Below are 24,007 nucleotides of genomic sequence, written 5' to 3'. Positions count from 1 at the left end.
CCCGTGGTAATATGAATTTGGGTGATATCACTCCCTTATGATACGCCCACTTACGCACATTCAGTCTTAAATTTCATAGTTGGAATGATTAGAAGATTTGAGGTAAAAGGTTGAAGTGAAAAAGGTGGAGTTAGGTCTGTGGGTATAGGTAGAGGTAGAGGGTGAGGCGGGGTTGTTGGGGTCTATTGTCTCCCTACTTAACCAGGTGGTGATTTTAGGGTGTTCTGGTTGCTTGCGACCGTCTTTCTTATTTTTTATTTAGCGAGTCTGTTTCCTTGGTGCAAGGACAGGTCCTGGTGTCGGTCCTAATGGTTCTACTTTTCCCTAGATAACAGACAGTGGCCCTGCATTGTAAGCCTTACTATGCCCTGAACTAGGCCTAGTCACCTGAAGGTAGCAGCAGCAGTTAGAGGCTTTCTCGAAGATGGTATTTAATGCTCGGACCTAGAAGATAAAATTAGAACTACCAACCACACCCAACTTCTCTAATGAATCTAGGTGCATTCATGGTTGATTATGTTTAATGTCGCGGAGATTTTCCTTTTACATTCTATTGATACTTGCATGGTATTATGCATCTTCGCTAAAATAATTGATAATACACTATGAAATTAAATGCTTGTTTCCACATTCCTCGAAATATACATTGGTAACGTTGGTAATCCTGTGTTGAACGAGAATTTCAAATTGTTTCGTTTCTATAGTTTGAAGTAATTACTATACTTTAAAATAATAACTATTACAGTAATTTTTTCTTATGATTGTTAAAGATATCATAGATTTGATATTTGTGCATCATATGTTAGCTTTATTTTGCTTGACAGAGCTTTCACTGTAGAAAAAAATTTAATTTTTCAGCTAAGAGTTGTAGTTGCCAGTTAGTGAATTTCGAACGAAATCCTCTGAAATTTGTCGCTTCAGTTTTGGAACTTACTGTACATCTCTTGTGAAGCAGAATTGCTAGTATTCATCTGTGGTTTGTGACGCTATGAGGAGCTGGTATTCCCCAACATCTTTTGTTCTCTGCCCCCTGCCCATTTGGTTATTGCAATTGCATAATACTCATTACCTTACCTTGCAATGTCACTATACAACAGCTATGCCAGTAATTACTATGTAACTGCATTAGTGGTGAGATGGCATCTCATGTAGTATTGCCTTGCCATTAGGTGATGTTGAAGTCAGTGGGAAATCAGTCATGTCATGGGCTGTTGCATAAATAAAGCTTATACTATATATATATATATATATCTATATATATATATATATATATATATATATATATATATATATAGATATATATATCTATATCTATATATTTAAATTATACATTGTATATATATATATAATATAATTACATGTCACTTTTCTCTAAATATGTTGTATTTGTAATAGCCACGTTGTCCTCTTAACTTATCAGTTCTTCACACTTTTTGGATATTCTTGTCACTGCGAAGCCTTTGGTCCAAATGGACGACCATGAAATAATTCCAAAGTCCGGTGTAGTAGGATTCGAACCTGCATCCAGAATATCAGAACATGGTCAAGTTGCCAATCTGATTATGAGAAGGATAAAAGTCTATAGTCGCTCATCTATACATATATATGATGTCAAATTCAGAAACGATATAAGAGCTGGGATAGACCCAACCTCACCTTCGTAGCCAAGTGGGCAATTGTTTTGCCATAGTTTGACTTAGGCAAAGTGTCATTATTTGTTTGGTAAATTAGATCTTAGGATGTAGCAAGTTCTCTTTGATGCCTTGTATCAAGGATGAAATCATTTGTTTATGGGTTCCTTACAAGGAGAGGCTCACCTATAATGCATAAAACCTGTTTATATATTTATTGCATTGTGTTACTGCATTTGCAGCTGTTACATTGTATCATTTTATTTCAGATGTAAGGTGTGATGCTAAATATCCCATCTGTGATAACTGAAAGACTGCAGAAGACTTGAGTCTGCACTGTATTCACAATTGGATTTAGGACGAGCTTGTACAGAAGGAATTTTGACCCCTGTAGAATTGGACGAGAGGCGAGGAATTTGGGAATTATCTGAAGCCCCCCGTGATGGCCCAAGGCATACCTTGCAGCACTGATTGGTAACCTGCCTTCAGACACCCAAGGTAAGTACCTAGTAGCATGTTTGATGCTAAGGTCATACCCAGTTGTTGTTGAGTGTCATCTTAAAGTCATACTCTCTTAATTGGGGTTTTCTAACTTGTTTTATACCTATGTACCTAATGTGTTTGTATAATTTTGATTGCAGTAGTGATAAATATTATCCATTTTTTGGGGATTTCAGAATGTGTGGAGAAAACCCAAAATTTTTATTTTATTTTATATGTTTTGACTGCACCTACTATATTGGCTGCTATAGGTAGTCCCTGATTATCGGCGGACTCGGTTAATGGCGATCCGGTTAAATGGGGCTTCTATGAAATCGGCGATTTATGACTGACGCCACAACAGGCCAAGTTTCGGTTATTGTGCCATAAGGTGCCGATAATAGAGTTAAAGCATCATAACACACCTGACAGAGGTGCCATGAACCGGTTAATGGCGCCACGAGTGCTGTAAATCGCCAAGTTTCGATGAATGGTGGTTTTTGCTTATCAGCACCCGGCCAAGAGCCGAACCCAGCTGATAACCTGGGACAGCCTGTATTAATATTCAGTCCTTACTTAGTCAGGAGTCCGCTTTTCTTTTCATCAACAAATTTCCTTCTTATTTTGTAATATATTTAAGTTACTATCCTTTTTTCATTTAAGTTGAAGATGTACTAACAACACTTCTACAAATGCTATATCAGTCAACAGGAATTTATAGGATGCAGCACTATGATTGGTGTGATAATTATTTAACAAATACTATTGTCTGTTTTATTCAGAGATTAGTTGTGACTTGGTATAGTGGTTGTAGAGTCACCAACATAAAATGTTTGTTTGTAAACTGAAATGCATCACCTGTCAGAAATATATGCGCTGATACTGCACGTCAGTGATTCTGGATTAATAAACTGCCAAGGCTGAATTTGTTAACATGTACTAACTCAATTCAGTGTCTGTGTATTGCAGTATTTTTATTTGTGATGCTTTTAGAACTATAGTAGATTCATATCAACCGTTCATTTGATGCCTAGGCCAGTCCCTTACAACGCTCCTGATAGGCTGTTGATAAGCCAATCACGGTTGGAAACTCTCAGTCTCTCTTGAGAGAGAGTTCACATAGGCAGGATGTATGTTCCACCTCTCCTGAGGGATATGTCTTTCAAAAGTAAACCCCAACGACGCCGCCCAGATGTTTGGTATCCTAGGCACTGGCTACCAAATCCCCCCATGCTTCGAATACCTCGAATCCTAAAAGATAGAATAAAACTATCGATCAACGCGACAATAATGAATAGCTGTGACAAAATAAAATTTACGAAGGTTTTCACTAAGTTAATATCACAGTTAATTAAAGGATCTTGCAAGTGTAAAAAATTGACTGACTTAAGAGTTAAGGAATCGAGTTTATTTATAAAGGTTTGATGATGGCACACTGAAATAATAAGGTAACTTTAAAGTCTTGTTCTGTGTCCCAAACGGAACGAGACCTACCTCAAAGAATGCCTTGCGCTGGTTTGTTCAGTCGAGTAATCCATTAGGGTTCAATCATGCATCCAGCGGTCACCAAATTGATACCATCTTGATTGGGAGTTTCCTTGGACGTAGCAGCAGATCTCATGTCCAGCCCATCAGTAATTACAAAAGCAGGGATGATTAACGTGAAGTCTTACATGAACCTCATAGTAAGATAATCCTTACTGTGAAACACCAGACGACTTCAGGCAATACTGAAAGTAACGTTCTCGTTAAATTATATGAAGATTAGTGACTTGTGCTCGCCGTGAAGAGTGGAAGGAATCTGTCCCGTCTTGGATAACCCTCGCTCAGGTAAACAGTAGTTTTAAGTGGTGGCGGCGATGAAATGCGTAACTAGCACTCAAAGTAGTTACGGTCATTAAGGTATATAAATGGGGTCTCGAACTATTTAAAACACACAGCAAGGCATAATCAAGAAATTTGATAATAAGGTCCTTTAATCTTACTGCATATCTATGGATTAAAATGCAAGGAAACTAGAAAAAGATAAAAATAAAATAGAAAAAATGTACTACAGGTACAGTTTTTCGTATAGGCCTAGACATCAGATGCATGGTTGATGTGAGTTTACTTCAGTTATCATTTATTTTTGTGTTGATCTTGAAAGCTTTATTACAGCTCCCTCTTCATGTTTATTTTTATAAATCCTTAGATAGAGCTTTATAGTAATTTGAAGGTAATAGATAGCCATCTTGCAGACCAGATCATTGAAATGAGACCAAAGAATACAAGTATATGTACTAGCTTAAAGAAAGGTTTTACCAAGTCGACAGTTTATAGTCCCAGCACATTGTTTTATTAATGACCTTTGAATTTCCTTCGCAGATGCCAGGGAATGTGCGATACGCAAGCTATGGGGCCAACAACAGCAATGCCCCTTCGAGGACGAAGTCACTCGATTGCCTTGCAGATAAAAATGTAAGTTTTTCATTGCTGTTACAGTACTTAGACTTGGTATTACAATAAGAGTCAGAAATGCATTGAATGAATTTTGTTTTCTCTATCATCATCAAGGTTGATGATATGCAACATACCACTGATGAGGATATGATATACATTTATAAACTGAATACTATATATGCATAATGTATATATTCCATATACGTATAGTGTATGGTATTGCTCATGCATACATATAGCCCTATACTGTTTATGCAGTATTTGTAGTAAGTAATGTGTTTACTAGTAAGCTCTGGAAGACCAAAATGACTGGAGACAATGATGATTAGCACGGAGGATTTTTAGTATAAGTAATAAACATTATTAATTGAAAGTTGAAAAGACTGAATTGATGAAATAACGAGTTAAACATGGAAAAAGGAATTATATAAATCTATGATTAAAACTATTTGTGATTGAATTGTTATTTATACTTAGTTGAAGAAATGTAAGGTAATGCAAAGTTTATTCAGGTCTTGTACAGAGGGAAGGCTTTTTTTTTTATTATTATTATTGTTATTGACAGTCACCAGACAAGTTTTCTGGCGTTTTATTTTCATTGACCTTCCAGTCAATACAGTGGTACCTCGACATATGAAATTAATCTGTTCCGAGGCGGCCTTCGTATCATGAGCTTTTCGTATCTTGAACCGTATTTTACATGTAAAATGCCTAATCCGTTCCAAGCCCTACAAAAACACCCCAGTAAATTATATTTCCAGGCTTACAACACATGTTCTAGGGTTACAACGCCGATCCGACGGAAGAAATATGACTCCAAAAAGGCAAAATACTGTACATACTAGAGTACTATTCAACTGCATGTAATGTTCAACCCCATTTTTACTGCATATATTAGGACTTTAGCATATGTCCCTTAGCAATAAGCCTAGCCTATGTTAGCTGTTGCTACTGTAGCCTAGTCTATGATTCTGACATCTAAACCTAAGAAGCTAAAAGCTTAGAATATGCCAATAAGATGTATAAATAATCAGTATGTACTCATTTCAAATAATTATTAACTAATCATTAACTATAATACTCAAACAAACAAACAAAAAACCTTCCCACCATTTGTTTACCGAACGATCGCCAAGCAATCACTTTTCCTAGCACACAGTAAGCCATAAATTTTCATTATCTCTCTTCAACTAATGAAATTACCAAACAGTATAATAACCATTCATTTCTATTCTTTATTCTATCTTTACCTAATGGAGATACCGAGTTACTGACAGCTATAATGAAACATATACGTAATATTAAAACAGAAGAAGAATTCTAGAAAATACGTATTTGTTGGCTTCGATGATAGCAGTCTGATTTATTTTATATTTTATGATATCTAATTCACAATTTTTTTTATTAAATGTATTGCATGTACTCATTTCAAATAATTATTAAGTAACCATTAACTATAATAAACAATCAAACAAACAAAAAAAAGCTTCCAAACTTCTGTTTACGTTCAGCACTTATGAGTACCGAACGATCGCCAAGCAACCACTTTCACCTAGCACACAGTACGTACAGTAATCAAATTTTCATTATCTCTCTTCAACTACTGAAACTACCAAACAGTATAATAACCATTCATTACTATTCTTTATTCTATCTTTACCTAATGTTTTTTTTTATTAAATGTATCGCATGAATAAGTTTTTCAATTTACAGCATCCTTTTACCAATAGAATACATAGAGCACAAGGGATAGGTGCTGACCAGTAGGAGAGCAGGATCTTACGGGGTGACTAGCATCAGGAACCAATGGGAGAGTGGGAGGATGGTGGTGAGTTTACTCAGTTGGCGGCGCGAGAGTTTTAAAATTGTTCTCGGTGGTCCGGGCGAATCTCGGGACTTTACAGCAACAACCTTTCGTAACTTGAACTATTTTTGTATTTAGAGCCAAAAAAATCTTCGTATTTGCTTTTGTATCTCGAGTTTTTCGTAAGTTGAGCCTTTCGTATGTCGAGGTACCACTGTACTATCATGAAAGCTAGCTGAACCTTGGGAATTTATATGCTGATATATGTTTACCATATGTTATTTTTTGCATTTATATTTTAGAGATGCTAAATGTGGGATATTTGTGTTAGTTCAATAATCCAAAAAACTTTAGGTTTCTATTAAGGCAAATATATTCCTATTGAAATTGTTTAGTATATCCGTAAATGCCTGATTAACTAGACTTTCCTATATATTGGCACATTAACTGTTTACATTTATGGAATGTTCTTTTAAGACAGCTGAACAGTAGTACCCATAGTAATATATGTTATATCACAGTTTAATTATGTATTTTTTAAACATTCTGTTCCTAGCCATAACCAGGTAGAAGTACCGTTGGTTTCTCAATATCTGATGTGGTCTTATCGTCTTCTTGCTTTTCCTCTACAGGACAAAACAAATGAGTACATACCCTCCAGAATTACCAGAATGGCCCCCAAAGCAAATGAGACTGCCATGCAGTTTGTCAAGGTACGTACAAATAAATAGGTGTTTTGCATTGGGTATGAAATTTTTATTTTCGGAACATTATTTTTCATTTGGACTTTGCTCAGTATTTTTGCACATTTGGTATTCAGTTCGTTAAAGAAGACAACTTAGCAGTATATATTATCAGTCTGCAGGACTTAAGCAGGTGCTTTCCAAGAAGCAGAAATAAGAGTATACAGTATAAAAAGGGCTGACTGGTGCTGTTTACACTATCACAAGTACTGACTGGTGCTCTTTCATACATTTAGTCAGTCACTGTCCATTTTGCTTACTCAGCAGTAATACTCAAGGTTAATTGCAGCGTTCTTTTGGCTGACTGCTAAAGAGCCCTTTGCCTTTTACTTTTTTCCTTTTCCATTGGTTTCTGCCTCTTAACTTTCCAACTTTCATTTTGCCTTCCACCATATTTTACCTCATTTAATAACAAATACTTGTGAGGAAAGCCCTAGAGAAGTGTTGTTAAATTAGGTACTTTTTTATATGTAATACAGTGCATAATAATTTTCCTGGTTGGAAAGGAATGGAATCCAGAAATGTATCAAGCGATTTATCATCCAGTCTTACTGAGACGTTCAATTTGGAATTCAAAGACACCATATTGTGCTCATTTCCAGATACCATATTTGTTATCTTGAGTATATTTCTCTTGTATCTGCATCCTTCTTATCTACTTGAGTTGTAAAGGAAGCACTTGAAAGTCTTTGAAAGTTGTTCATGAGAAGTTTAAAATGGTAGTGCGAGAACTGAAGAAATGCATATAAACCTTCTCCAACCGTACTTATAGAGGATTTTTTATTTTTTAGTTTTTTATTCATAGAATCAGAAGCCCAAATATGCTCATATGTTTCAAAGCCAGTGAGATTTAAATTTGTGAAACTACTGAATATACTTACATTTACTTTATCATCATCATCAATAACTGTTGCAGTGTACTATGTTGATGCTAATGGTATTCTAGTCTCTTGTAGTAGTCATTAAACTTGTTTCTCAGATATTGATGATAATGCGTAAGTTGTGTTATGTGGCATGTAATGAATAAAACTCTACAGCTGACCTGTGGAGTTTTAATCTAATGACACTAAAAAGACTTCATGTCAGTGCATGTTTTAAATGTATTTTCTCTCTTTTCTGTCAAGCCACCACCAATTTATCCCAACCACTTGTACCAGCAGTCGAAGGTAATAAAACTAAAGATGTGTAGAAAAACAGCCATATCAGTTATGTATGTTTCTTTTTGGTTATGTTTATTTGCCAGTTGACTGTACGTTATTTTATTTTAGTATACTGCCCAGGTGACTTATGCTACTCGGGATGTAGTTTTGAAGTATACAGAACTCCATGTGATTTTATAGACATTGTTTCAGTATAGACTGTATTGCATTTTGCATCTGATGATTTTGTTTTATTTTTTGGGGGAATAGATAGGCTCTAAATTACTCCATGTATAGCATTTAAATTCCAATAGTACAGTAGTTTTTTTCTTTATATTCTTGTTTGTGTGGTCAGTAGTACATATTATTTTGCAACTGGTGTCTATCTCGGTCATTAAATCATGAAAGGTTAGTATAAAATATCCAGAGTTTTCAACATATTAAAAGTTTTATGAAGTTACAGAGATTATGCTTGAACATAACAACCTTACACTGATCAGAGTTAACCCTTTGAAATGGTGATATGTAGAACAAGTTATGTATGTTTCTTTTTGGTTATGTTTATTTGCCAGTTGACTGTACGTTATTTTATTTTAGTATACTGCCCAGGTGACATGCTACTCGGGATGTAGTTTTGAAGTATACAGACCTCCATGTAATTTTATAGACATTGTTTCAGTATAGACTGTATTGCATTTTGCATCTGATGATTTTATTTTATCTAGCAGGATATACAAGTACGTATTGAAATTGCTGTTAGAATTATAAACAAACACTTAAAATTAAAGAACTAGATTTTGTAGATGATATTCAATGTTAGTATTGCTCAGGTGTACAGTGTAATAAATTTTTTTTTTTTTGAGTCATTGGATAGTAGTCCCAGAGGCCTTGTATCATTTATGAACACAAGAACTTTCTCCAAATGTGAATGAGAGTTCGGTGGTCATCACAAAAATGAAGGCCCTAATGGGTTGCTGTTGAATGTAAGACAGAATTATTATACGTAGTAGTACTTTATAACTAATGCAACAATTTGTGTACATCTGTCACTTATAAGAAAGTTGAAAAGGAAAAGTTTATATCCTGAATGTTACACTTTATGATAAATGCAGCAGACACAAGTATTGTTGGTATTAAAGTAGTAATCAGAGTCTCCAGCACTAGATTTTGTTTTGGAAAAACCTGATTAATTAATGGCCTCGTCTCCCTACTCTAACTGGGTATTAGAATCGCAGGCACTTAATACATTCTATCTTTAGAAAAAAGAACCTGATTAATAAATGACCTTATTCTTCCTATCCAGACTGGGCCAGCAAACCTCTACAAAACTGCGACAGAGCAGATCAAGAAGGCGGAAGCAGTGAAGGCGATGAGGAAGCACCTAATAGCAGAGGAGGAAGAATGGCAAGAAGTAGGTGGCATGGGGATTTGACAGTTATCCCTCATAAGGAAGCATTTTCACGTGCCATGGCAAGAAGTCTCTGTTTTGACTTTGGGTTTCGTAATTTAGGCTTTCGATCTGAACATGAGTTTATGTTTCTGTTATTTAAAAATGCTGTCTGTAGCCATTAGGCTGTAACTTTTTCATGCATTTACATTATGGTCAGTTCTCCTTTTGTTCTTCCAAAAGAGAAGCATCATAAATCATGTACAGTATATGACGCATTACTAGTTTCCAAACTGACAGTTTTGAATCTTTTTGCCAATACAAAATCATTTTGTCTTTTTCATATGATGCAGTACATTATATGTTGTTATATCTTATGAAATGACCTTGCTGTGGCACTGGCATTCCTGTTATTTACCCTGCAAATTTCAAATTTCAAATGTATACTTACATTTTACTTAAATTTGAATGTGATTAACCCTGCAATGCCTATCTTCCACTAATGTGTTAGGAATAATCAATTAACAATATATTACTTTAATTCCTTGTGTTTCTGAGTGGATTTTTACCATTTTCTTAGTAGCTGACATTTACTTAGACTCCTTCATGAGACTGTAAAGATTTTTTTTGTCTTTTCCTGGCTTGTAAAAGATGTCTGTTCATCTTTTAAACAATACTTCTTTTAGTAAGCGAGATAAAAGGTGAAGATTGTTTACCTTTTAAATAAGACTTCTTTTAGTTATCAAGGTAGTAGGTGAAGCGAAGATTCTTTTTTTTAAATGACTGGTGAAATATACCAGTGAGGCCATATATCTGTTATTGGATTCTTATGAAATTAAATCAGTCCTTATGTTGTTTGTGGAGTGTGAAATATGTATACACTGGTGCTGTTTTAACTCTTGCCTCAGTCATTGTTATAAAGTCCATACCCCAGAGATCACAGTTGATCATTTGATCAGCCGCCAAAATTATTTCTACATTTAAAGTCCTGGGAAAGGAGCTGCGTAAAAGTTTTCTGATGTCTGTGTAATGATGGAAAGTACTGCTCGTAATATGTAGCCGCCTTCACAAAATATTGTGATACATATTTTGCATTCATTTTTTAGAATGTTTTCCAAAGAATTAATGTGTATATTTAGGCCTTTCTTAAGTGCCATGGATAAAAGTAATTTGGTGGATTTTACGTTTCGTCTAAATTATATGTGCTTCTTGTGCTCTTGAAATAGAAAAATGACCTTGGGATCTGAACCTTAGAAGTTATATGAACTGTTGATTAAAGGTGGATATTAATGACTGCTAGCAATGATATAATATTATCAGTCTGTGATATCAAATGTCAGTTGGCAGTAGGAGAATATCATACTTTTTTATGAAGGCCTACATTTTCATTACGTTTGTATGGGAAAACTTTTCTCCACCCCAAGCATTTGATATGGAATTTGATTCTAGGATAACCAGGTGTAATCTTTGGTCTAGGACTAGAGAGTTGAGACCTCTGTTTCCAAGAATCATTTAAGTTGCTATCATACATTCCCTTGATTGATTAGAAGCTGTGATTTGAAAGAATACCCAATCTTCATATACCTATCCCTAGTGTGAATTTTTTTATTTTCCTTAAGAATGACATTGAATGCAAATCCATGAATGGCTTTGTTGTATAGCAGACAGAATTAGTTCTTATTAAGCAAATGGTGATGCACACCTCATATTTATTGTTTTTGCAGTACGTACAGTATATGGCTCTTTATGAAGGCAAAATTTTAACTGTTTTGGTTTCTGGTAAAAGAGTGCACAGTATATTAATTATATTAAGTGGGAAAACTTGTCAATGGATATAAGGTTCAATCCATTCAAATGATTAAATTGCAAAGAAAAATGCAATTGCAAATAATGTTTGCCAAAAAGGTCTTCTGTCTAAGAGAGGATTGAGAAACTTGTTTCCAGACCTATTGTGTTGTAATCACAAGTGCATAACTAGAACTTCTCTTATGTTATCAGCATTTAGTTTTACCATCATAGATTGTATTCCACAGCTAAGAGATTTTGTTACAGATTTAGCAATTAGACTCCCAAACTTTCTTTCAAAAAAATTATAACTCAACTATAGAAAGAGCATGGACTGATTATGTGACTTTTCATTATACTATAGTACATGAATTCTGTTTCCTTTTTCTGTGGGATATTGTTTAGGACCTTCTTTGGTTTCAGTGGTGCTCGTATGAAAGCATGCAAATACTGTGTATAAAGGAAATTAACACGCTTTGAAGACAGACTTGCCTTGCATGAGTATCCAACTAGTGATTCATTCTTGTTAAACTTTTTGTATTAACGTATGTTAGATTTCTCTGCTTTTAAAACTTAGAATGCAGTACAGCAGTTGCGTTAAGATGGAGTTCTTAATATTTATGACTGCATATTTATCTCCTGATTAATTTCTCAAAGTTGAATATAGTATGAATCACCCATATTGAATCAGTCATGGAAAATCTTCATTTATAGTCTGAGCAGTAGCAAAAGTTAGTCTGAGATTCCATAAATTTATTATATTTTTGACGAAAGAAGGATTTTGATGAGCTATATGTTTTATTCAGCATTGTAATAAAACTTTAATTGCTATTTCATCTGTATAACACCTAGGATACACATACATAATGTTAGTTTATTAATAAAAAATTTCATTTTAGAATCAGAGGTTATGGTTGTGCATAACAAGTATGGGATCGGTATACCAACTCTCCAGATGAATTACATGACACAATAGCCTTAAGACTCATTACCAGATTAACCTACAAACAAACTGATATGTACAGTATTTTGATGGTATGTCAAAACAATTATCATTTTCTGTCGCTATTTAGAATAGTATATACAACCCTATCAAAATGTGTTTGCTGCTACAGATTAACTTACAAACATTTAACCTGTTTTGACCTGAGATGAACACATATTCTTCTAGAAAGTTTGAAGTATGCACAAAGCTTCGTGTAATTTTCACCTTAGTACATCTTTGCCCTTTTGGTTTTCAGTAAGTACCGTGTTGTCACATAAATATCAGGACAAAGGTGATATAATTTTCATTATTCTTTGTTTTTGTTTTTTTTTGCATTTTCTCTTGTAAAAATAGGTGACAAGTTAGTAGCAGAGACATTTTGACAGGTTGTCCATAATTTTAAAAATGACAGATAATGAAGTGTTTTGATATCCCATCAAAATAATGTACGTATATTAATTTGTTTCTGTAGCAGTCTAGATGTCTTGCAGCAGACTTGCTATCACAAGTTGAAAATTGAGAAGCAAAAAATAATATCCAGGAGGAATTAGAATCCCTTTTGCAATGTTTTAACAGCCAAAACTTGTACTCATTCTGAAAGGCAGTACTGTACCACACACTGAAGACTGTCTTGATCCCATACATTTTGCATAGGATGTAGGCTTTTTTTAATCTTATGGTGTTTACATTGTAAAAGCAGCTTCCTCTAGCCTGCAAATGATTTTGGTTACTGTAGCAATGGCATTATGGGAGATGGGTAACTCTTAAGGGACTTTTTGATTGTGAAAACTCAAAATATGTGATAGGTAAGGAAGTAGTTGTTTTAGTCTAGCCTTGTTTTATTTCAAGTTTCTTGGAAGTACTTTTTTGGGGGAATAGATAGGGTCTAAATTACTCCATGTATAGCATTTAAATTCCAATAGTCAGTAGTTTTTTTCTTTATATTTTTGTTTGTGTGGTCAGTAGTACATATTATTTTGCAACTGGTGTCTATCTCAGTCATTAAATCATGAAAGGTTAGTATAAAATATCCAGAGTTTTCAACATATTAAAAGTTTTATGAAGTTACGGAGATTATGCTTGAACATAACAGCCTTACACTGATCAGAGTTAACCCTTTGAAATGGTGATATGTAGAACAAGTTTGTCTCGCATTGAATATCAAATAGTTGTCTCTTATTGAATATCAAAATTAAGTAGTTTGTCTTTCAGTTAGTATCAGATTTAAAGTTGGACTCTCATAGACTAGGAAATAGTACTAATATTTTAGAGTATATATAAGTAAATGATTCCTGTGTATATTTTTATCTGAATGAACTCCACACATCACTCCATTTCAAAGCCTCGTCATAAACGCTTCATTTTCCCCTCATAAAACAGTTTCAAATGTTGGTGGTCTCTTTCCTTCTGCAATGCCTTGTTTTAACTTTTACTTTTGTGTAATGATAATCCATCTTGTGGACCTTAAAAATATCCAATCTTCCCTTTCCCAATTTCATTATCGAGCTGTTGTTGCACAGCTTTGATACCTTCCAGTACAAAATATCGATGGTTTTTCCTTCCTTGTTCTCCACTGTGCATCAGTATGTTAGAACAAAAATGGATATTAAACAGGTTGCAACACTTGAGGGTAAAATATATTTGAGATGGATATTATACTTAACAGTTTTGTCATGGAAGTCACTTTAACTCGTAATTAAATAATGACCTCATTGCTTACTTTAATCAGTCATTAACTTCTAAAAGATTTAAAAACTAACCTTTACTAACCATTACAAAGATAATAACCTATTATTTTAAACATGAATTTTAGTTTTCCACTGAAATTTGTTCTTTGTGTTAATTTTTTAAGTTTTTGTAGTGATATTATTTTGAATTGTCCACATTTTTCAATGATTTTTTAATACCTTAGATTTTTTATTGAAATCTTAACATACTTTGAAGAACCTTTTTCACTCTTAGAGCTCCACTAGAGATTTTATTTGTGTTTCAAATTAGTGAGTGCTAAGTGACTGTTACATGACCTTTTTGAGTCACTTCACATGTCATCAGTACGCATCTATGCACATTGTAGGCTGAGGAGTTTAACTTAGACCTTTTTATTCATGAAAATTCTTAATTTCAAGTGTCCTGTCAATGACTATAGAAGCAAGATTGTCTCAGGAATTTCAAAAGTTTATTAAAAATCAATGTAGATTTCTAGTTTACAGGGAAATGCTGTTCTCATTCACAAAGATGTTTGGCATTCAACTTTGTCTGATTTTTCAATTATTACGTTGATATTTCTATAATTTAAAATTTGTCAGACTCCTCAGTCTTTTTTTTATTAATTTGTTTGTATTCATTTTTTGGTATGACTGGGAGAGTGAATGTCCTTTAAACACATTTTAAGATAACTTTATTCATATTTTTTCCTTCGTTTTTTTGAGTTCGAAGTGGAGATTCATTCCTATTAAAATGCAGAAAATCATATTTTCAAATTTATACTTGCCTCTGTTATCAAAATATTTGAGGTCATGGTTAAAATGAATAAGTGCCTGATAAAAATTTTTGTATTTTGTTAGTGTGTTGAGATACATTGTACTCTTGTCTTTTACGTATATGGTGACATATACTATTAATAATGATTAATAAACACAGTACAACAGTACAATCTTGTCAGATATATCATGACTATTGCTACTCATGTGATTTTTTAGCCAAGCTGACAGTTCGTAGATTTCTTATACATGTCATGACTCATTTTGTATCACTAGTAATTTTATTGTAAATTTGAATATACTCTAATGGTAGGAGCACTAGACTTTTTTTCATGTAGTAGGGGGCCATATTAGTGTTTAATTTTATAGGGAATTCCTTTTGACACTTGTAGTTCATTGCCTTGGTAGTGATTTTCACATTTGAACTGAAAAGATTAAATGATTATTTAACCTGTTATAGTCTGCAACCAATATTTAGCCCACTAAATTAAGTTTTTATATAACTGTTAATTGTAGGATGATTTATTTGACTTTGTTTTCTTTGATATACCTCTGATTATTTGATAATTCTATTTTGCATCAGTTTTTGAGACTTAATAGATGTCCAATAGACCTTTTTTTGAGACAGTTCATATTATTGATCCTCTGCAAATGTCAGTCATACAAAGAAATTAATTTTTGATGGTTGAAAATCTTAATAGCAGTTGATAAAGTGTTTTCTCATATCTTTATGTTGTGGGTCCTTCGTCAAGGTGAAGTCATTAAAATCAATAAAGTGCTGCAGTCAGATATAATAAGGTTTCTCTGTCAGCTTTGGCAATTTTGTAAATACAGTGCACAGACACCAACATAAAATACAGGTACATTTTTTGTTTGTATTTGTTCATAAGCTTGAGCTTAATTGCATTATAAATGACATCTATATCAAATACATGTTGTGTATGCATGTTACCATACATATGAATGTGAATTCCATGTTGCGTACATATCACTATAGTACATATTCAATTAACCAGCCACAAGTACTATACTTATACTAGGTTATTGTATGTGACATTTTTCATGTGTACTGGTACACAAAGGTAGTATGTTTGGTAACATGCATGTATACAAGGTGTGTGTGTAAGTTGCATTGATACATGGTGTGTGTGCAATTACAAACAAAAGTGTTGGGTGTGGTGCATGTGTCAACTAGCCACTGACAGTGTCCGTTCCTCCACTAGCAGCCCTCCTTCTCCTCCTCATCCTCATCCAAGAGCCCGTACGATGAAGACACAGACTGGCAGTCGGTAAGTCTTTGTTTTTAACTCTCCCCATCATTGTCGTGCTTTCTCTTTGTTATGTGTTATGCTCGTGTTGTGCTTCTCTGACCCTGTTGTTCGTCCTCCCCCTGTGCAAAGCTATCTTATATCTGTGTACAAAATATATTTTCTGGCATATAGCTTCTAATCCTTGCTTGAGGACAGCACAGTGCTGTTTTTTTTCTTTTCCGTACGCATTATGTGTCTGCTCCTTATATGCACTGTACTTCTGTTGTTGTGATTTTAATATGCATAAAGTTTTAGCTAGCAGTACTAAACTTGCAGTACTGTACTGCACATTTCATGATTGAAATCTTGCCTTATGTTCTTACAGTGTACTATAAGTACTGTATACTGTAATGAAATGCATCAAAGCATTTTGAATGTGCTAGTTTTATAATAATTAACAGTCAAATTATACAGAATTATGTTTTAAGATTTTTTTTATTATCTTGCTTGAGATGAGAGATAGAAAATCAATTTTGTAAATATGATATATTTCACTTTGAGAAGGAAAGGTATAGTATGGTGCATAATTTTTTATGTTGCATGGTGAACCACAGCAAATGGTCATGCACAGAATGAAAAAAAAAAGGATTGTGTACAGACACTGACAAGTATGGTTTTATTAAGCATTGTCACTTCAAGCTACTGCACAGGGATGCAGTGTTGAGTAACAGTCGTAAGTACCATTATTGCTTATGTGTTTAAGGAAATGGAAGCCGGCTTTGTAAGGCTTCACTGTCAAGCTTTGGGCCACGGTTGCAGCTGTTCCAGGTTCCACTGAGTCACGCTTCCCTCTCATTGCAGTGAACAAGAGCTATACTATACTAAGGGCTGAACATTGGAATTTAGTTTTAACTAGGATAATTATGTCATATCATGTCTGCAGAACACTGCAGAGTTTTAAAAAGTGGTATTTTGTCATTTTGTAAGATGTTCAACACTTCAACTTGAGATAAGTGAAATTAATCAAGTGTACATCAAGCATACATTTGTGCACTAGCACATACGTACTATATTATGGAAGCCATGGCAGAAATTTTTACTGTCTATGAACTGACTTCATCCCTACACAATTATGAATCATACGATGATTTTGACCACTCCATTCTCCAGTCGGTAAGCCCAAGATAGTACTACCTTATATTAATTAATGGTTTTTGGCTTAGGCCTATTGTAGTCTTGCCCTCTCTTATGTTTGCAGATCTTGATTTGATAGTGATGTAGACTGATATATACATACATTACATTAGTTTTGGAACCCTATAGTATACAGGACATATAAAATGCTTGAGTAGTTGATGATATTTTGTTTGAAGTAATTATGTATGTTCTAAAGCGGTTTATTCAAGTTGCATCTTTTATTACAAGTAGTTCATGATATTTTAAATGGCTGAGTAACTCAACTTGGTGATCTTACATAATAATAATAATGATAATAATAATAATATAAATGATTATAGTTAATTGAGTATAGTTAGAAGTAACAAAGTTACTTTCTTTAATAATTGTATGTTACTTTCATCTGTAGATATACGAGGTTTATACATTCATGATTGAGAATTCAAATATAATCGATTATAAACGGTTCAGTGGCCTAAAGACTATTATTCAAAGCAGTTGTTAACTTATTACTTTTAATATTCACAAAGGCATTTAGTTTGTCCAAGTCAAATATTTTTTGTAGGCTTATTATATGGCATGATTACAGAGATGTGTTAATTATGTAATACACATATTCAAGAGATCTCTCTCATTGTTCATTTGTGTGGCAGAAGTATTACCGATGGTATTATCCTAATTCTGATGAATCTTTAATGAAATTTATATAGCCCATGATTTGAATTTCCTAATTTTTTAACCTTGCATAATTCTACTTCCTGAATACTGTAGATGCTGTTAGTTTTGATCCAAAATGGACATTAGAACCCTAAACTTGGATTCTTTTATGTTTTTTTTGAGTTTTATTTACTGTGTATAATTTATTGGTGGGTGTAGTCATTACAGTGTGTGTGTGTGTGTGTGTGTGTGTGTGTGTGTGTGTGTGTGTGTGTTTTGGTTGAGGGCTGGTGACAGTTTGTGTAAATGTACTCCTTGTAAATTTCACTCACCTTGTTTTGTGTTGTCTGTTGACTAAATTTCTGCAATTCGTGATTTTTTTTTTCTTGAGTGTTCTGAACCTTTGCTGTTATATCTCTTGCTTTTACAGTACTTTTTATGATTAATGTAATTTTACCCAAGGTAAAAATGGATTTGCAAAAAGTTATGTGGTAAAGTTATGGAAAGAGCTTCTAGGGAGATATGGAGATATAAGAGCCTAAGTTACATACAGTACCTTCTTTGGGTCTGTATTTTTAAATATACAATGATGAAATAAAGCATTAAAATTCCATACTCTCAACAAACATCTTATTTTATTTTGTACTTAACACAGTACCTTAGTGTGACAGTAGACAAAAGAATTCTTGAGGTATTTGTCATCATTGTCAGTATTTTCTTGTCAGAATTTCATGAATAAGTAGTATTCTGATATTCACTAGCTTTCATATTCTTAGATTTTCTTGTAAAGCCAGCAGGGGATTAGCTGAAAGTTTTTTTTTGGAGAGAGTGAGTTTAATTATTAATTTTTGGCTGTATGGAGGAAACCCTGCTTGAGTGCTATTAACTGACATATTTTTTTAAAAACTGGTAGTTTTTGTACAGGTCTGCTGTTCGTTCATAGTTTTATTACATATTTTAAAATTTGCCCTTTCTCCTTGTCCAAATATGTTGTTTTGAATGTTGGGTGTTTAGCTTTTTTGTTGTTTATTGCAAGCTTTTTAGTCAGTGAATGTTATTTCCTTGCTGTTAACAATCATCATGATTATGTTGAACATAAAAATGAATGCGACAAAGCTGATGACAGCACAAAAGGAGCATAAAAGCCTGGAAATTAAGCATTGTTCAAGAGGTTCCAGCTACAGGTATAAATTACATACTAGCTTTACAGTTTTTCACTCCTCTGGAGTTAGTAGTACTACCTACTTTTGCAAGTACATACAACTTTTATCTTACAGCTAGGATGCTCCTGAAAATTACAGTTCTCACAGTCAATTTTATGGATTTTTAGTCATAGAAAGGAGGCTAATCATTACAGATCCTACTGAAGTAAAATAAGATACGTAATTGTTTATAGTACTGTTAAGTTGTATTGTGTGGACTCATGAAAATAAATTACTGAAATTTTGTTTATTGAACAAGCTATATTTTATTTTTTTACTGGGACAATCATACTTTCAATTCCTCCTGTTGGTTTCTTACGTCAACTGGGCAAGGAGGCTTTCCTCGTGATAGAATAATGCATACAATTGAGAATGACTGAAGAATTCTTTTGGTAGTATATTGAAGCAGTGAGCTCAACTGCCTTTTCAGGCATTATGTACTATTACAAGCTATTTACGTATAGAATATATGCTTTCAAGCTTGGTATTTTTATGAATTTTTTGTAAAATGTTGAGTTTCCACCAGTAGCATATAGAAATGGTACTGTAATCTATAGTTAGGCTAAAACCAATTGTTATGCAGTGTGGTTTTCAGTGGAATATATTTATGATGTCCGGGCTGGAAGCTAGCTACTAGATATATACGTAAAAGATTTTGGTGGTTTGGGAAAGTCCCGAGAGAAGAATAGAGAGCAGTGTTCCTGAAGTTGTTGGACAAAGGTTAGTATAAAGATGCATTGAGACAGAGTCAGATGGAGATGTTAACCAAATGGGAATTCTGCCAGAAGTTACTCATGACAGAAGAGTGTTGAGAAGGTTAATTAGAGGTCTAACCCCACAAAAGGGGAAACCAGTTGTGATGATTTTAATACATAATGGGACCTGTTTATTTGGATGTTGATGATTACATACAGTATACAATAACAGGTCATGTTAGTCTCTGATAGGTTGTTGTTGTAATTGTTATCATTATTTAGAAGATGAACCCTATTCATATGAAACAAACCCACACGGGCCATTGGCTTGAAATTCAGACTTCCAAAGAATATTGTGTTCAATTGAAAGAAGTAACGAAAGGTAATAGGAAATACTTCTATACTAATGTTCTAGGCATTTGCTAGTGCAGCATTTTGCATCTATGTAATAGTAAACCAGTGAATTCAATGAATAATTACAGTGAACATATTATGGTATATTAGGGCAGTTCCTTTCATAAAATAGGATTTTACATTGCTGTGGAAGATAACCTTCACAAAGCAGGCACCACTGAGTTTCAGATTCTCACAGTGCACTGTAGTTTAATGAATTCAATCAAGGTTTTCTCTTGTTCTCACTCATTCCTCTCCAAGATCAAGAAGTTGTTCATGTTATTTAATGAAGGATTCAGGTTGTAGTGTAGTCTTTAAAAGGCCAAAATATATATGTCTTGAACCTTACTGCTCCAGTTTTCATATTTTATGTGGTACTTAAATGTGCGAGATATGTATGTACTACCAGTTTTCTAGGAACTGACGTAAGGAAATCGATTTTTGAGTGATACTATATTTATTTTTGTAGAAGAATAGTTTAGAGAAGTTTAGAAATTAACTACAAGGTTAGTTTAAGGAGCTCGTTTTCTAGCAGTAAATCTTGTATTGTAGCTTTATCATATACATATTCAGTGTTAGGAATATTTGTTTACAAAAAAGAAGCATAGCTTCTTTTTTGTATAGTTTTATAGGAAAAGATAATGAAAATCTTCTTTCCAGAATCTTGATAAATGGAAGAGCTCACGACGGAAAAGGAATGAAGAAGCTCTTGAAAGAGTGATAGAAATAAAGAAAAATGAACAGGAAGAAGAATTTAGTCGCACCAGACGGAAGAGTAAAACATTCAGCGAAATGAGAGAGGACAAGTGAGTGCCTGCCCTTAGGTCTTGTGTTAGATTTCACTTATTACTGAAATAGTAATGCCATTGTATACAAGTATCCATGTTTGTATTTTATCACTTATTCTTGTTTTCTTATCCTTCTCCTTCCTAGGACCAAAAGAGGTCGAAGATACAACTTGGTGGTTCATGATGATGATAATAATGATTTAGCAGATTTGGGACTGAGCTCTGCTAAGAGCACGTCTTCTCTAAATGACCCCCATGAAGAGAATGACGTTAAAGATCTCGATCAAGACAACAAAGATGCAAAGAGTGATGCCGGATTCTGCACAGGATCTGACACTGGTAGTGATGGAGTGTTTGCTGAGGACAACATCAGTGATACATCCTCAGCACTTGTAAGTTTCATTTTCATGTACCCTCCTTCATGATTCTGAAGCACAATTGCAATGTGTTTTCCATCTTTTTATGTAAAAATAAACTATGTCCAAACACCATATTAATTTTTGTTTCTCTTTTTATTCAGGGTGATAAAAAAGAAGCCCATGACTCTCTCCTGGATTCAGGGTTGACAAAGGATGATGAACCTCACCTCAATGGCCACAGTTCTGGCTTAACTACAGATATCCTGCAAGCCAATACTGCTTCAATTATAAGCTCAGATGAGTATACATATGACAAGGCCATTGAGGGCTACAAACAGTATGCTGAAAATAGTGCCAAAAGAAGAACGTCAAGCATAACAAGTCTCAACAGCAACACAAGCTACACAAAAGATGATGAGAGAAAAGATGAAAAGTTTAGAGTAAACAATCGATCACCCAGTCCAGTAAAGAACAACAAATTAGAAGATAAACTGAATTACTTTTCGAGAGAAATGGAAAATCAGTTTAGATCAAGCCCTGAGCCTAAGGTCATAATGAGAGAAAAGTCGCCAAAAGTTGACATATGTAAACGAAGGTCCATGTTTGAAATGAATGTATCCGTCTCAGTTCAGTGTACAAAAGAGCAGAAGCAAGTCCACAGAAGATCACTTGATGTGTCCAATTCGTTACGCAACAAAGTGGCGTCTTTCGAGAACTTAGAGACTGAATCGCCAAGAGCTCGTAGCATCACACCGAATCGAGATACTAGCTTGAAAAGTAAAGTAGCCTCATTTGAAAACCTTGAAGTTCAGACTCCTAAAGTACGTGGAATAACTCCACCTCGTGATACAAAATTCCATGAAAAACTGGCAACCTTTACATCATCAGAAATTGAGTCACAGCCAGTTCACAAAAAGACACCAGAGAGAGATGTTAATTTCCATAAAAAGCTTGCATCATTTACTAGTATCGAGAATGGGGAGGAGGATAAAGTTCGAGAACGAAAGACCATTCCTGCCAGAGATCCAATGCTGAAGAACAAGATTGCATCATTTGAACAACTTGAACAGGCAGCAGAAGTTTCAAAGCCAGCTCCGGTCGAGGTGTCACAGAAGAGTCGAGAAAGATCTGTCAGCTTGGAGAATCTGGATGAACCACAAGTTAAGGAGGTAATGCGTCCCGCTGTTTCCGTTGGGAACGTGGGTCACCTGAGTTGTTCCCCGCCAACATCATTTATGGTGGTGAATTTAGAGGGTACTGGGGTTGAAGAAGTTTGTTTAAGGCGAGCTAAGCCAGTGATGAATGCTGAGCCAGATGCTGCTAGTTCCCAGGACGAGACAAAACGCTCTACTATTTATGAAACTGTAGAGAAGTGCCAAGTAACAAGAGATGTTGACTCAGCACCTATGTATTCAATATTCCAGTACCTCAGCCCTGAGGTTTGTCACACTTTTGATCAGAGCTTCTGTGTGTGACTTGTTTTTCTAAATAGAGCTTCAGTCATTAATAAAAATGTGTGTTGTACCATCTAGCAAGTTTGGAGTGTTGTTCTTTTGGCAGTTCCCTCGCCTTTCCTTAGTTTGGCTTACTCAGAGCAGTGATGGAACATTAGTTTATGTTACTTAAGATTATTTTTGGTTCTGCCATTTAGAAGTTGATGCTGGTTTAGTTAATTTTTTATGCAGGAAATACATTGTGGAATGCAAACCTCCGCCAATACTGAATGACTCCCAGGATGTTATTAACTAAGTGGTTTTAGTATCTGTGACATTAGAATTTTCAGATGTTCATGTTTTTACAAGCTATTTAAATACTCCATTTTCTTCTCCCATTATTAGAAATTTTCATATCTTTTCACTAAAATTTAAAGACAGTTGAATGCTACAGCCTTAAAAAGTATTTTGAATTCATCAGCTCATAATTTCTTAATACTTTTTTAACTACACAATGCTATATGTTACAGTTTTAAAATTTCCATGAAGTCTTGATCTTTTTCAAGAGGATATTTACCAAATTTTGTTGTGGTCTGTGGTAACATATTTCAGACTTCTCTGTCTAACAGACACCAGAAAAGAGCTTGGGGAAAGCAACACTTTGGCAAATCCTTTGGCAGAGGTTAACTGATTGAAACATGAGATTATATTTTTCAGTAAACTTTGAGGCGTGATTGAAACAATTTTTTTTTAGTTTAGCCTTTAAACAATAGTGTATGGAGTTGTTAAAGGCAATATTAGTTTTTGTGTGTGTGTGTGTGTGTTTGGCTGTGAAATTGCATGAAGTGCTGGTAAGGCCACTTCACATGCAAATCCAGTCAGTTATTGAATGCTAGTAGCATTTTGTGATTACAGTGACAATGCTCTAATGCTAACCATGCTGAAATAACTAGAATGTTTTTTAAGTTTTAAGGCATGCTCTCACAAATGTTTGCAAGCTTATTGCTTTTGATGTGCACTATTGCTTTTGAGACATTCATGCAATTTAAACACACCACATTCTAATATATTTTTTTTTTTTACAGTACCACTACCCTTCATAGAGCACTTTTAGTTAAAGACAATTTAATAATCTTTGTAACAGTCTTAAGTAAATAATAATACTCAATGTTACTGTTTAG

The 24,007-nt window shown here is 34.2% G+C and overlaps 1 protein-coding gene across 1 annotated transcript in view; it reads left to right on the top strand.

The window, feature by feature from the left end:
* Positions 1 to 24,007, top strand: part of LOC135217644 (uncharacterized) — a 76,477-nt gene that overhangs the window by 39,409 nt on the left and 13,061 nt on the right. The window contains exons 3-11 of the mRNA XM_064253610.1: positions 1,901 to 2,129; positions 4,476 to 4,568; positions 6,987 to 7,067; positions 8,222 to 8,263; positions 9,540 to 9,647; positions 16,097 to 16,162; positions 20,907 to 21,052; positions 21,180 to 21,426; positions 21,555 to 22,832. Coding sequence (XP_064109680.1) covers positions 4,476 to 4,568; positions 6,987 to 7,067; positions 8,222 to 8,263; positions 9,540 to 9,647; positions 16,097 to 16,162; positions 20,907 to 21,052; positions 21,180 to 21,426; positions 21,555 to 22,832 — 2,061 coding nt within the window. The 5' untranslated portion in view covers positions 1,901 to 2,129. The remainder of the gene's footprint in view (positions 1 to 1,900; positions 2,130 to 4,475; positions 4,569 to 6,986; positions 7,068 to 8,221; positions 8,264 to 9,539; positions 9,648 to 16,096; positions 16,163 to 20,906; positions 21,053 to 21,179; positions 21,427 to 21,554; positions 22,833 to 24,007) is intronic.

The sequence above is a fragment of the Macrobrachium nipponense genome, chromosome 7 (assembly GCF_015104395.2).
Source record: "Macrobrachium nipponense isolate FS-2020 chromosome 7, ASM1510439v2, whole genome shotgun sequence".
Classification (NCBI taxonomy): domain Eukaryota; kingdom Metazoa; phylum Arthropoda; class Malacostraca; order Decapoda; family Palaemonidae; genus Macrobrachium; species Macrobrachium nipponense.
The sequence above is the reverse complement of the archived record's forward strand: the minus strand, read 5'-3'. Positions and strand labels throughout refer to the sequence as shown.